Source organism: Jaculus jaculus, chromosome 2, assembly GCF_020740685.1.
Source record: "Jaculus jaculus isolate mJacJac1 chromosome 2, mJacJac1.mat.Y.cur, whole genome shotgun sequence".
In the NCBI taxonomy this organism is placed as follows: Eukaryota; Metazoa; Chordata; class Mammalia; order Rodentia; family Dipodidae; genus Jaculus; species Jaculus jaculus.
The window spans coordinates 20,675,183-20,690,034 of NC_059103.1; the positions used below are offsets into that span (position 1 = coordinate 20,675,183).

Below are 14,852 nucleotides of genomic sequence, written 5' to 3' on the forward strand. Positions count from 1 at the left end.
AAAAAAATAGAACCTTCTTCTTAACAAATGACTCTTACTAAAAATTAACAGGGTGCATGAGTCACGAACTAATGAGTGTACGAGAGTGTAGTGCTGATAGGACTGTATAAAACCAGTTAAGCCTCTTAAACCACAATGCTGCTTATTAACCATGTATATTGTGATAGGTCAAAGCTGAGGTTAAACAGAAAACGTCAATTGAACCATTTCCCCAAATAAAGCTCCAGGGTGCAATATTCTGAGCACTTTATTCAATAAAAAATGCTTCTAAAATGGTACTCTGTGATTGGGAAACATTGCTATCATCTGTCACCCTCATGGCAGCGAAGTTCAATATACTAAACAACGGGCTGTTGAGACGGCTTTCCTGAGGCTCTGGGTCTGCACACACCACATCAATATTGCACTTTAAAACTTATGATGAAGCTGCTGTTTTCATTTTCAGACTTAAAATATGTATTGTGGATGATTTTTACAGATAGCTTAGTGTTTTGCCCCTTTTAATCACTGTCCAATTTCCACGCAAGTCAAAACAGTAAAAAATTAGCAATATTTTGTTATAATTTCTCTAAGCTCTTTGTGGTCTTGGAATCAATGAGATTTTTTTTCTATTGTGAATTCCTAAGTTAAGTTCTAGGACATGTAAAAACTTTAAAAATCCCATGTACTTCAACAAAATTTAGACTTTTGTCAAGCAATAAGGTAAATACATAGAATAATATTTTTTTAAGTTCAAATAAAATTTTCCTTGGAAATATGGTCTAAGTTTTCAGTGCTATGACTGGAAAATAATCCCTTCTCAACATGTAGTCACAAAATTGTTGACAATTTCTACAATGCTGCAACAGAATAAACAATGCATTCAACCCTTTCTAAGGAAAAAAAATAGTGGATTTCTTTCCTTTAAAAAAGCAGTTACCAATGCCCTGCATCTATTCCAGAGCTCACTGGAAGGCTGCTACAGAGGTGGAAACTTGTCTACCAGAGATCTCTGTGGCCTATGATTGTTGACTGTGTAGCTGGATTCCATACTGCTAAAACATTTCCACACATCCTGATCACAGAAGTCATATTCTTTGACACAATGTGGGGTGATGGGGAAGGGTGCCTGAGAACCAGGCAAACTAACAGAAGTGGGGCACCACATGATAAGAACAGTAAGGATAGAGCTCTGCCTTTTCATGTCCCCACATCACTCTTTGTTTTTAAAATCAGCACTGAATTTTATTCTGAGGGCTCATCCAAAACCACTTTAACTAATCCCAATTTTCATAGACCATGTCAATGTTTTCTGAACAGAGAGAAATGGCAATATGACTCCCAGAAGGGAATGTAAGTTCTTCATTGGTTTTATTATGTACCAATGAGGCAGGCACCTAAACATCAAATGTAACCTTGCCAGTACACAGGAACTAAGTTCTATGTAAACTCCCAGGATTATCCAGTCCACTCTTTCCATATGCCTGTTTTTAGGTGCCCACACCAGGTAGAAGAAGGGCAGTAATGGTACGGCTGTGTAACAACGCTCTACTGCCATCTTAAGCAGAGCCCAGGTCACCTTGAGCTGTGGCTGTAGCAGCCTCTGAGTGTCTGGGGAGCTGAACGTATTAAGGTTAATGAAAATTTTCAGGGTAGTAGAATAGTATTTAGAAAAAAGGTAGAAGTCTCTTTGCCCTAGTCTACAGGAGTCCACTAGTCCACTGTTGCTGGTTGTTTTGGAGTCAGGGAGAATGTTTCAGATAGGACAAAGAGATCCACATGAGGCTTCCAGTGGATGTGCTAAGCAGAGCTTCAGGTCCAGAAGGAGCACAGCAGTGAGCTGCACACACACTAGAATGGACCGAGCATCAGAGTGAGGCTCAGCTCAACAGGGTGGACCCTGGGACTCCAAGGCACAGGGAAAGATAAGCAGGTAGATTCCTACATGGCGCAGGGAGGCCACACAGTGTCAGGGCATGGAAAACTGGAAGGCAGTAGGCTTTGAAGAAAGACACGATGTTGTTCTATAATATACCAAGTCGGGGAGGCAAATAACCAAATGTCCTCGGCTTTTCACATTTAGAAAGCCACTTTCATTTTGTCTGTTTTTGTACTAGTTTTAAAGTCTTATGTAGCCAGTGACATGATGTCTGAATGGTTTATTCTGGTTAGTATAAGATAATGTTTTCGGCTGAAGGGATGGCTTAGCAGTTAAGGCATTTGCCTGCAAAGCCAAAGGACCCAGGTTTGATTCCCCAGGACATACATTAGCCAGATGCACAAGGGGGAGCATGCGTCTGGAGTTCGTCTGCAGAGGCTGGAGGCCCTGAGGGCCCATTATCTCTCTCTCTCTCTTTCCCCCTCCTTCTTTCTCTGTCAAGCAAATAAATTTAAAGAATATATATAATGTTTTGATGAAACAAAAAAGGAAATGTTGGGCTGGAGAGATGGCTTAGTGGTTAAGACACTTGCCTACAAAGCCTAAGCCAGATGCACAAGGTGGCGGATGCATCTGCAATTCATTTGCAGTGACTGGAGGCCCTGGTGTGCCCATTCTCTATCTGCCCTTTCTTTCTATCTCAAATAAATAAATAAATAAATAAAATATTAAAAAAGAAATGTTTCTATTTGAAGCTTTAAAATAAACTTGATTTTTATAATAGCCATAAGTTGCCCTTTGTGAAATGCCATATACCTGTAGGTACAACAGGGTTTCTCCTTGCTCTTCTCATTATGACATTAGACAAAGGTAAATGAAATCACTAGAAAGAATGTTTGGAAGCCCTGAAGGGTGGTATGAGAGGGTCATACATCTTCACATCCAGCCTGGGTCAAGCCGAAAGGAGAGGTTTACGGAACGGCTTTCTGTATGTGGTGCAGCACTCTGCCAGTGCACAGAGCTGCGAGGACGATGCTGCAGCACCAGGGAGCTGGCCTGAGTACATAAAATGAAAATGTTCAGACAAGGGAAGGGGAAAGCCCATCAACCCCATGTGCACACAGGACAGAGAATCTCAATGGCCCAGGACAGTGGTCCCAGGCTCCACAGGTCATATAGTGCTCAATACTCTATGGTCTGTGCTACCAGGACCCTGTGACAGCAAACTTCTGTGGAAAAGCAGGTGTTCCTAGTGACTAAGAAATAGAACTCGGGGCTGGAGAGATAGCTTAGCAGTTAGAACGCTTGCCTACAAAGCCAAAGGACCCAGGTTTGATTTCCCAGAAGGTATGTAAGCCAGATGCACAAGGTGGTGCATACGTTTGGAGTTCGTTTTCATTGGCTGAAAGTCCTGGCATGCCCATTCTCTGCCTCTTTCTCTTTCTCAAATAAATAAAAATTATAAAAAAATTAGAGAACTCTTTTGCTTCTAGAAGTTACACAAGATACCATGAGACTCCTGCTCAAGGGCCACTGAAAAGGCTCGGCTGAGGTGATGGATGGCTGAGTGTTATGTAAAAGTGCTTGCTCTGTAAGCATGATGACCTGAGTATAGAGTCCCAGAATCCATGTAAAGCTGGATGCAATGGCAAGACCTTGTGATCCCAGCCTTCTTATAGGGAGGTGGCAAACAGAGACAGGAGAATCCTCACAAGCTTGAAGGCCTGCCAGTCTGGAATGTGCAGACGTGAACAAGAGACCCTTTAAACAGGTGAAAGGTGAGGACAGTCATCTGAGGTTGTCCCCCGACCTTGACAAGTGCACCATGGTGCATGTGTGCTTGCACTCACACATCATGACGTCATACTTTTTGGGAAAAAATGTGTAGCTTTTCAAGCTGCCCATGTACTTAGTCTTTGTCATGAATCTTAGTATTTCTACTCATTTTATATTCATGCAATCTACACTCATTTTGCACCTTCTTTTTATAACCAGTGTTAGAACTACAAGTCACATACCAATATTCACTCATTTAAACATAATGGACTTCTATTCATGGAATTGTATAACTATGCTACAATAAATTTTCAAACACTTCCTCCCTCTAGAAAGGAACGCTTGTACTTTGCCACTGCTCCCATCCCTTCTGACATTTTGTTTGAATAATCCTACAACATTGAGACTTCGAGAGATGAGCTCATGTGCCAGTGCCTCATTTCCATTCTATGACTGAGTAATACTCTACCCTGGGGAGAGGCCACATTTTGTTTATTTATCAGTTGATGAACACTTGACCTGTTTCCATCTGTTAGCTATGGACATATATGTGCAAGCTCCTGTGTAAGTACAGGCTCTCATTTCTCTTCAGTGTACTCACAGGAGCAGACTTGCTGGGACCTGTAGTCCCCTGTGCCTAGCTAACTGCCCAGGACAATGCCAAATGTTTCTGAGTGACTGGCCGTCTCAGCTCCCACCAGTGGCGTGTGCAGCTCTGCCCCTCACACATTCTCTAGCACCTGCACTGTCTGCTCCAAGGTTGCTGTGCTCTGAGGGGTACAAGGTACATCTCATGTCTGAACTGTGATGCTTTACTGGGAAAACTTTTCTCCTTCACAATTTTAACCAGGCAGGTCTGATTTTTAAATCTTTATTTTGGAGGTACTTATTTTAAAAAGTATTTATTATTTATTTATTTGAGAGACTGGGAGAGAGAGAGGAAGAGGCAGATAGAGAATAGGCATGCCAGGGTCTTCCGCTATTGCAAACAAACTCCAGATGAACTGAACCAACTTGTGCATCTGGCATATGTGGGTACTGGGGAATAGAACCTGGGCTCCTGGCCTTTGTAAGCAAGCACCTTAACCATTAAGCTATCTTTCCAGCCCTGGAGGTACTTTTGTTTCAATTAAATTTTCTGGCTTTACAGGGTATTTGAAGAATTTAACTTGTTTACACTGATTCTTCAGTTGATGTTACTGCTTTAGAGAACTATCTCAAGCCCTGTGGGGGGAATTAAACTGAATAAATGTGCTAAGATTCCACAGAATGGGAAAACCTAGTAATAAATTTTAGCAGTCCAAAAGTCAAACTGTGAAGTTAGAAATGACTAACTTAACATATTTAAGATATGGCCATTTCTATAAATTTTTAAAATTATTTATAACCCAGAATCTCTATAAAATAGATATATCTAAATTCTACAAAATAACTGAAGACATAATATGCAAATCCAATCCCTCATCTGGACGAGAACTGAATGATGAGATGTACAGTAATAGTTACAAGTTATAACCTATGTATTAAAATCTGGCTTCATCACAAATCAGCTTATGAAACTAACAAACTGATTTTTTTTCAGGTTACTTCTAGTAAAAACTGCTGTACATAAAATGGTACAAAGCTAAAAGCAGGTCAGAAGTTTTAAGGATCCTTCCTGAATGCCTTAAACAAACCCAGCTTGGAGAGTCTGAGCTTCAATGCTCCAGCTAACAGCTGACAAGGACCAGCTATGGCAGTTCTTGGCATGCTGCCAAGTATAGATGCAGGGCCAAAGGTGAAGCCTGAAATGCCTGCATTATGCCAGAAGGTCACACGACCTTCAGCTAAGGCTCATGCTGGAAGCTGGAGCACTGTGTTGAGCCCTCACTTCAGAGAGCCTGTCCTCAAGCCTGTTGAGTCTTGGAGAAACATGCAGAGATAGTACAGGTTTTGAACTGTGAAAAAATCATCACCTGAAACAAGTCTTTAAGGAATGCAACTGACCTCATCGGGGCTAGACGCCTGGTAGGTGCGGTTCTCGTCACTGAAGTCTTGATCTGCTTCGGCAAACTCAGTCTCTCCCGTGGTTCCAGCCCGAAACTCGTACACAGGAGTGACGTTGTGACACAGAGCAATGGCTTTCACTGCTTCGTGGATTCGACTGCTGACACTTTTTTTAACTTTAGGAGTTGAAGACTGGGTTCTTCTCAGTGGAACTGAGCTGGGGTTGCTTCCACTTGCTTGAGAGTATACCTTTAAAACAGGATGCCACATAATTGGGGCCAGACAGAGAATAAAGTGGTCCATACAGGAATTACAAACACATTTCACAAGGTAAAATAACTTGCTAGAGACAAGGACAGTAATTCAATTCTCTGTTCTACAGAACACCCACTAATATTAATAAAATTCTGTCTTGAAGAGTACTTAGAAATTTCTAGATTCTCAACATACCAAAATATTGCCATAACACTTAAAACCTAAAGGTTTCCTTTTACTTTATTCACTTTAGCCCCAGCATACCTTTGCTAAATTCAATAGTGTTGGTTTGTTCATTCCTTCTAAAAGGACAGCATAGTTAAGAACAAAATAGAATAGTGCATTCACATGGACTTCAATTTTCTGAAAACATGTTGCACAAAAAATGGTATAAAGCCAAAAGCAGGCCAGAAATTATAAGGTTCATCCTTTAATACCATAAGTAGATTAAGCTTGCAGGAGACTCTGAGCTTTTTGGTACCAGTTTATAGTTAACAAGGATCAGAGATAATAATGGGACCTTTCAAGGAAAAAATACTTCAAAGTCATGCTCAAGTGAAGCAAATGCCCACTGCACTGTGTGTCTGGCTCCCATCAGGCTCCGCTGTGTGAATAAACTGTCACCACCCAGCAACGACTTTGCTATTCACCTCCTACCTAAGCAGGTGACCAAGGACATTGCCAGACCCCAACAGGACTGCCATAGTCTTCTGTTAACTTCAGAGACCCACAACACACTTTGGAAACTAGAGTCGGGGTTAGAGCCACCGAATATAAGCACTTTCCCCACCAAGCTTCAGAACTAGGAAGAAGGGCTCTGTCTGGTGCTTCACTGTGCCACCTGCTGTCTGCGGCCTACAGCCATATGGCAGCTCCACCTCTGCACAGCTCATGCCATGCTGATGGCAAAGGAGCTCAGGCCTTACCCTTCTGAACGGTGTCATGCTTACTGATGCATGTAGGATCTATTTTCACACAAACTCTATTAAAGATGACGCTTTCTACCACCCAATGGGGAAACATAACTAGGCTTTTGAAAGATTTGTGCTCCACTAAAGTACAACTAAATGGACTCTTGTCATCGGGGTGACAGAATATAAGTAAGACTAACATCAATTCCACACACTGAGTACTGAGCCTGTCTATTGACATCTTTTAGCAAAAGTGATCTTAAAATTCTCTCAGATATGAAACATTTGTTGTCTTTCTAAAATGATTTTTTTGTCACTTCTTTAAGTATTTGCCTGATAAAATAACCTATTTGGAGCTATAAAAATCACATTCATGGGTAATATCAATTATCTTCTAAAAATATTTTATTCCTTTGCAAGGAGAGGGAAGGAGGGAGGGAAGAAAAGAGAGAGAGAGAGAGAGAGAGAGAGAAAGAAAGAAAGAAAGAAAGAAAGAAAGAGAGAAAGAACGAATGAACAAATGAACAAATGAAAGAAAGAAAGGGCACGCCAGGGCCTACAATCAAACTCCAGACACATTTTGTGCATTTGGTTTTATGTGGGTACTGGGGAATCTAACCCAATCCATCAGCTTTGCAAACAATCTCCTCAGCCTCCCCCACCCTTTTCTGGAGACACACACACAATGTGCACCCACACCCACCTGTGTTCCTATGCACATATGAACATGCTTTCACATAATCCCCCCCACCCACATGCAAAAAGCAGTTATGACTTGGTACCATTACATTTTACACAAAGATTCCTAAGGAAACAGAATTTGTATTCTTTCTTCTTTTGAGATTGTTTTCTTCTAGTAGACAGTATTTTAGATCTACAGATGTAGTTCAGTGGCATCCAGAGTTCTTGCCAAGCATGCACAGGACCCTGGGTTCCATCTCCAGTATCACAAAAATGATAGATAAAAAATAAAATTCTAAATTAACAGATACTTTGTATCTAAATAAATCAAATTCAAATGAACAAGTATTCTGTATCTAAATGGATTACATCCACAGGAGGAAGCTGTTTGGTGGCATGTGTGCACACACATTGTAATATATACATGACATGTGAATTTATACACATGTAAGGTGATTTTTTTCACTTGGCAACATCTCAAGAACAAAGTATATGCCAGGCTGGTAATAATTACAAAAGGAAGAGAAGATTCTAAAATATTTGAATACATTGTTGACAAATGGGTTCTAAAGAGGGAAAATGGAAATTTACTGGTCAGTGCAAAATTAAGTCCAAAGCAAATTACTGTAAATAAAACGATGTAAGGTATGCTTCAAGCTGGTATGACCTCCCAGGTGAGTTATGCAGACCTTTGGACCTGAGTGGCTTTGACCCAACACTATATGGATTACTGTATTCCAAGGAAACTAACCAACAGGCAGAGAAGCAGCCTGAGAAAGTGACAACTTGTGACCCTGGTGCCATCCTCTGCCTGACACTTTAATATTTTTGTCTGTTTATTTTTATTTATTGAGAATGATAGAGAAAGAGGGAGGGGGAGGGGAGAGGGGGCGCATCAGGGCCTCCAGCCACAGCAAACAAACTCCAGACACATGTGCCACTTTGTGCATCTGGCTTATGTGGGTACTGGGGAATCAAGCCTCAAATGGGGGTACTTATTGCCTGACACTTTGGTGATTTCAAATTATGACAGGTGCAGAGAAATTCCAATGATTGAGACACAAACATTACTTGGGGCAAGGGTCTCAGCACCTCAGTCTGATGTACACAGTGGCCACACACACTAGGTCATAATGTGGCTGATGTGGGGAGCATGAGGCATTGGAAGGAGCTGGGCTCAGGAACCCTATGCAAAGTGTGCCTTCTAAACCTCTGCAGATGGCATGGCCACTACACTGCATCCTCATGTCAAATGAAAATTCCTCCTGTTCCTGTGCCTCAGATTGCTCTTATTAGGCAGTAATATCTAAAAATGACACATGAGGGCTGAAGAGATGAATTAGCAATTAAAGGCAGTTGCTTGAGAAGCCTGATAGCCCAGGTTTGGTTCCCCAGTACACACGTAAAGCCTGACGCACAAAGTGGCACGTGCACCTGGAATTTGTTTGAAGTGACAAGAGGCCCTGGCGTGCCTTCCCTCTTCTCCCTCTCTGCTTGCTAATAAATACATTACTTAAAAAGTCACATGACAAACATGTAGATAAAATAATGGGACATTTAGATTCATTTCAAAATATCCTGATGAGAGCCAATGGCTGCAGAAGCAGAAATCCCACCATTCACTTACTAACGGAGGGCTTAGTGGAAGGTGTATAGGGGTTTATACACCAACATAGCTTCTTTGGTTTACTGAACAAGATGAAAAGGAGAACTTACCTTTACAATTTTTGAAACATATTGACTATGGAGAAAAAACAAAAGGATCTTTAGGAAACATGCTAATGTCAGTATTCTGTTGAATATCCTTCAAAAGCTGTTTACTAAATGATTGTTTTAGAAATAATTGTTTCACTAAAGAAAACAATATGAGAAATGATTTGAGCCATTATACTTCCAATAGACTTGCTGCTTCTTGATTGAGGTGTTAGAACTGATAACCAAGGTAACAACAATACAAGATGAAGATATCAAATCAGCACACAACAAGGCTCAGGTTAGCTGCACAGAGTACGTGTATTTGAGAGAAGATGACATGGCATTCAGAAATACATTCATATACCTGTGAGTAGGAATTCAGCACATGGCTCTGGATTTCATCCATCGTGTCCATTCCATAGGAAACAGTGCCCAGATGGAGCCGCTTAAATACCATTTCATTCTGAGTGAGAGTCCCTGAAACACAAAAAGCAACAGTGAGCACAGGCAGTGAGAAGGAGGCCCTGCTACTCCACAGCGGCTCCTCGTCTCAGCTCTGACTGCCATTCTGACGGTGAAGCCAAGATGCCTTCTTCTGAGCATGTCAAATTCTCTCTTTAATGACCTGTAACAAGGGACAGGGCTCTCATTACATGAAGAAAGCAGAGGCTCTCCTTGTCACTCAGATCTGTTATTTGGCACAAAAGCAACTTCTGTCTGTTCTAAAAAGGGACAGGCATAAAACTAAAAAAACTTCAGTCATGGTACAAAGCACTGGTGGGGAAAGATATCAGCTAGCCCCCAACTAACATGACATATAGTTTTAAGAAAAACCTACTTTGAAAACTTCAGTATTTTTGGTAGGAAAACAGATACTCTAGGTGTGTTTAACCCTTAGCACACCTTTATATACTGGACTCACAGGAAGATGGTTTGTGAAACAGAAGACAATGTGCTTAGGCAAAATTCTACAAGAGAGCCATCAAGATGTGCTAGCTAAGATGTGCTCCACAGCAGATCAGGGGCCAGAGCATCAAAATTGCTATAAGGCAGGACCATGTGAAGTGTGTACTACAGACATGAGGCACACATATGGCTTCCTCACCTGGTTTCTCAGAAGACAACATGGGAGTCTAACTGCCCTAGGAACAAAGTATAAGGTGCTTTCGTATGGGGCACTTGGACCTTGTCTCCCCTGGGGCTTCTGCACTTGGTTTACAACACTCATACACACAGTCATTAACTAACTAAGACTGACAACATGAAAATGCCCTGCCAATGCTAGAGAAAGTTGGGGTTTTCACAGGGCTACAAAACAGCTATATAATTACTATTTTCTTTGACACACCTCATTTTGAACACATCTACCAATAACCTCAGATAGCTTACTCAGGATTTATATTCAGAGCAAAATGGGTTACTAATTTGGACTTTTCCACTAGAACATACCATACTTAAAATGTCTTCACTTTTTTTATAAATGATTTTTTTTAATTTACTAGACAGAGAGAAAAAGAGAGAGAATGGGTGTGCCAGGGCCTCTAGCCAGTGCAAACAAAGTACAGATGCAAGCACTATCATGTGTATCTGGCTTACATGGGTGCTAGGGAATTGGACCTGGGTCCTTAGGCTTCACACAAAAGTACCTTAATCACTAAGCCATCTGTCCAGCCTGTCTTCACTATTTTGACAAATATTCTGACTTTTTTTGTTGTTTATTTTTATTTATTTATTTGAGAGCTATAGACAGAGAGAAAGAGGTAGATAGATAGAGAAAATGGGCGTGTCAGGTCCTCCAGCCACTGCAAACAAACTCGATGTGTGTGCCACCTTGTGCATCTGGTTTATGTGGGTCCTGGGGAATTGAGCCTCGGGCCAGGGTCCTTAAGCTTCACAGGCAAGCACTTAACCACTAAGCCATCTCTCCAGCCCATATTACTTTTTGAAGGTATGCTTCTACAGCATTCAACACAGTGGCTCTGCTCATACACCTTAAATAGATGGTTCTAGCTATAGAAAGAGACATGAGACAAATGCAATTCTGTGAGAAGTGTGTTGGCCAACTTCATTAAATAAAGTAGAATTAGCTCAAAATACTATGTTGCATTAAATGATTTCATCAGCAATAATTCAGCCTTCAAATGAAATAAGGAACTCTGTAAATGGCTTATAGCCAAATTCTGAGGCAAAAACATGAGAGTAGTATTATTACCTAGTCAAAAGGTAATAAAAAGCTGGGCATGGTGGCTCACGCCTTTAATCCCAGTCCTTGGGAGGCAGCGGTAGGAGGATTGCCGAGAGTTCAAGGCCACCCTAAGACTACATAGTTAATTCCAGGTCAGCCTGGACCAGAGTGAGACCCTACCTCGAAAAACCAAATAATAATAAAAAAAGGTAATAAAATTGTGCATTAATTTGTAGAATAGAAAGTTCACCTCTATCATATGCGCACAAAGAATAGCTCTCTTAACATTTACTTAATAAAAATATTGTCAAAATACTTTTCATATTACTTTTTATCAATTCCAAACTTCCTATAGCCCTTTTCTCTCAATGATAACTTATAATTGCCCAAAGAAATCAGGAGTAGTGTGCATATAATTTGTGAATGGGGCTAAGATTAGTAATACTTCTGCCAAGCTAACTTTTTTTTGCACATGTATGTGTAGGGGTACATTTGTGTGTAAGTGTGAAGGCCAGAGGTTGATTCTGGGGGTCATTCTCAATTGCTCATGGCTTTGTTTACTGAGGCAGTCTCTCTCACTTGAGCCCAGAATTCATTAATCTAGCGAGCTTGTCTCAGGGAGTCCCTGGCATTATAGGTGGCTGCCATCCCTACCCAGCATTTACATGAGTGCTGCCAAGTACTTTAAATACTTAGTTATCTCCCCAGTTTTTTATTACGAGCAACTGTGTGTGGGTGTATGTACGCACAGGTGCGCAGATGCATGTGCCCTATGCACGTGTGTGTGGAGGCCAGAGGTGGATATGAGGTGTCATACTCCATCACTCTCTGCCTAGTTCCTTGAGACAGAATCTCTTACTGAACCTGGAGCTCACACTGTCTTTCAGCTACATTCGCTGACCATTGAGCCTCGGCAATCCTCCTGTCTCTGTCCTCCTCAGTGTTGGGGTTATAGGTATGTATGGCCACATATGGCTTTTCATGAAGGTGCTGAGTATCAAACTCAAATCCTCATGTTTGAGCAGTAAATACTATTACCTACTGAACAATCTTTCCAGCCCCATGAACAATTCTATGTGTAGCACTTTATGAATATTACAGTGAATACTGGCATAGCTTAGATCAAGATTTTCTATAGGTATTTAGATAGCCTCATGAAAGTGCCAAAGACCCCTCAATACAGAAATGACTTTTTCTTCCTCCTTTTCCACGTTTTCTTTGCTTCCATAACTCGAGTTGAATGCTTTACTTCACAAGGCCAGTGGGTTGAACTCACCACCTCCTGGCACCTGCTGCAAGTCTCTCTGTTCCCATGAAGCTCAAATATACTGCTGCATATCATGAGCCAGCATCATTCTCCCTCAGCTTCCCCTTTCCCAGTAGTCTAACAGTTCCCTTAGGAACAGAAAATACAGTGAACTTTGTATTTATTACTCTATAATTTAATGTGTAATGGTATCATCTTTTAATGAGGTAATAATAGAACTCACTTATCATCTCAGATCTTTGATACAAACTATGTTTTTAGAGCTTCCTTATTTTATTTGGAGGCTGGACACTGCCCAGCTAGCAGTCACAGAAACACCATGTTCTTCCTGTAAGAGCCTTCCGACAAGACAACCCTGACCACTGCCTCCTAAGTGAAATGTCACCAAAAGACGGCACATGGATCACAATATCACACTGAACACAGCAAATCTCAAACAAATGAGGCAACTGCTGTGGCGGTTGCCACCAGTCATCAAGCCTCTCATTTCTACTTCAGGAGTACAGTGCGTGCCCTTCCTTCTCTCTATTTGGAAACCCTTGCCACCACCTTTTTATTTCTCATGCTCATGTGTGAGGCTCTTTCAGAAGTTTTCTTTTTCCCTTTGCACATGCATGTGTGTACTATGTGGTATATGTGCATGTGTGTACACACGCACATGCAGATGTGTGTGCCCCATGCACATATGGAGGCCATGGGAAAACACCAGGTGGCCCCTTCACTGCTCATCCACATGTTTCCTTGAGAAGTCTCACTGATTCCAGAGCTTGCTGTCTCATGAGCTTCAGGCAGTCTCTGGTCTTTGCTCCCCACTGGACTGGGGTTACAGGTGTGCATGGCTATGCTGAGCTGTTTATGAGGGGGCTGGAAGTCAAACTCAGGAAGTCTCAGGCCCTTCCCCACCAGGGCATTACGCTTGTGTGGGAGGCACTTGTAACCATGGAGTCATCTCTCTAGCTCTCTTGCAGTTCTTGAACCCAAAGTCCAATATTTTCTAACATTATTTTCTATCAGTACTATATTCCTAAAATAAAATTCTCATTATCCCCTTGCTTAAAAGGAACCAGTAACTCAAAATCAGAAAATAGAATTTTGAGTGATATAGAGTACAACCCGTTTGTCTCTGTGTGTTTGACACTCCTTGCTGTCGCCATCCTCAGTATAGGGCCATGGTCCTCCAACTCCCACATTCCCACCCTCAGGGTTGGGGGTAGTCACACTGAGTCCAGATTCTGCCTGTACTCCACATGCTGTCCAACCTTTGTCACTGTGTCATGACATTGTAATCTCCAAAGTTCCTGCTCAAGAACCACATAATGGAGTTAACAACAAAATCTCATAATATTTTAAGTTTATGATATTAATACTGGCCTGCTTCCATAGCTATCCTCGGCCACACTGGCTCAAGAGTTGGACACATCTAACATTCTAAATATATTTATGTCTTTTTTCTCTGTGTATGTGTATATATACGTATTGTGCGTTCAAGTCAGAGGACAACTTTTGGGTGTTGGTCTCTGCCTTCTTTCTACCTTGTTTGTGGCAGGATCTCTTATTCCTCGTTCATCACAATTTGTCAGGCTAGCTTCAAGGAAATTCTCCTGTCTCCACCTCCCACCTTGCTATATTGAGGCATGCTGGGATTACAGAAGCCTGTCATGGCTTCTGGCTTCTCCATGGAGGTCTGGAGTTCCAGGCCCTCAGGGTGCTTGACAGTCTAGAACAGGAAGTGCTTTATCTACTGGGCCATATCCCCAACCCCTGTTTACTTGTCTTTAATAGATGAAATAAAAATCCCCCACCTGACTTACATGTAGAGTACAAAGTATAAGATAATGTGTAAAGTCTCTTAAACACACAGAATGAGAGCTGAGTTTCCTTTCAAGACCTTATGGCTATGAGACAAATAGGAAAGCCCCGATGCAGAGAAGCAAAGAGCAGGCAGGAAATGCTCCTGCTTGGAGGATGCTCCAGGGCAGCCGTGAGCCTGACACAGAGTGGGAATGTGCCCACTGGTAATCATGGAGCAGCTCCAGAAGCCACCTGGTTCTGAAACTGTAGGCAACCACTGCTACTGAAGGGAAATACACAAGAGGCAGAGCTGGAGAGGTAATAGGAGAGGAAGGGAGAGGCACGCCATGTCAGGAGGACAATGTGAATACAATATGGGTCAGGTGAAGAGGATACCATAAGGGAAGAGGGCCCCCGTCATGTCAGAAGTACATCATGAAGGAGCCA

The 14,852-nt window shown here is 41.8% G+C and overlaps 1 protein-coding gene across 2 annotated transcripts in view; it reads right to left on the reverse strand.

Annotated features, from left to right (window-relative positions):
• Positions 1-14,852, reverse strand: part of Atp9b (ATPase phospholipid transporting 9B (putative)) — a 226,118-nt gene that overhangs the window by 39,941 nt on the left and 171,325 nt on the right. For both annotated transcript variants that reach the window (XM_004662637.2, XM_004662636.2), the window contains exons 14-15: positions 9,527-9,639; positions 5,621-5,869 (exon numbers count right to left, since the gene is read on the reverse strand). In XM_004662637.2, coding sequence (XP_004662694.1) covers positions 5,621-5,869; positions 9,527-9,639 — 362 coding nt within the window. The remainder of the gene's footprint in view (positions 1-5,620; positions 5,870-9,526; positions 9,640-14,852) is intronic.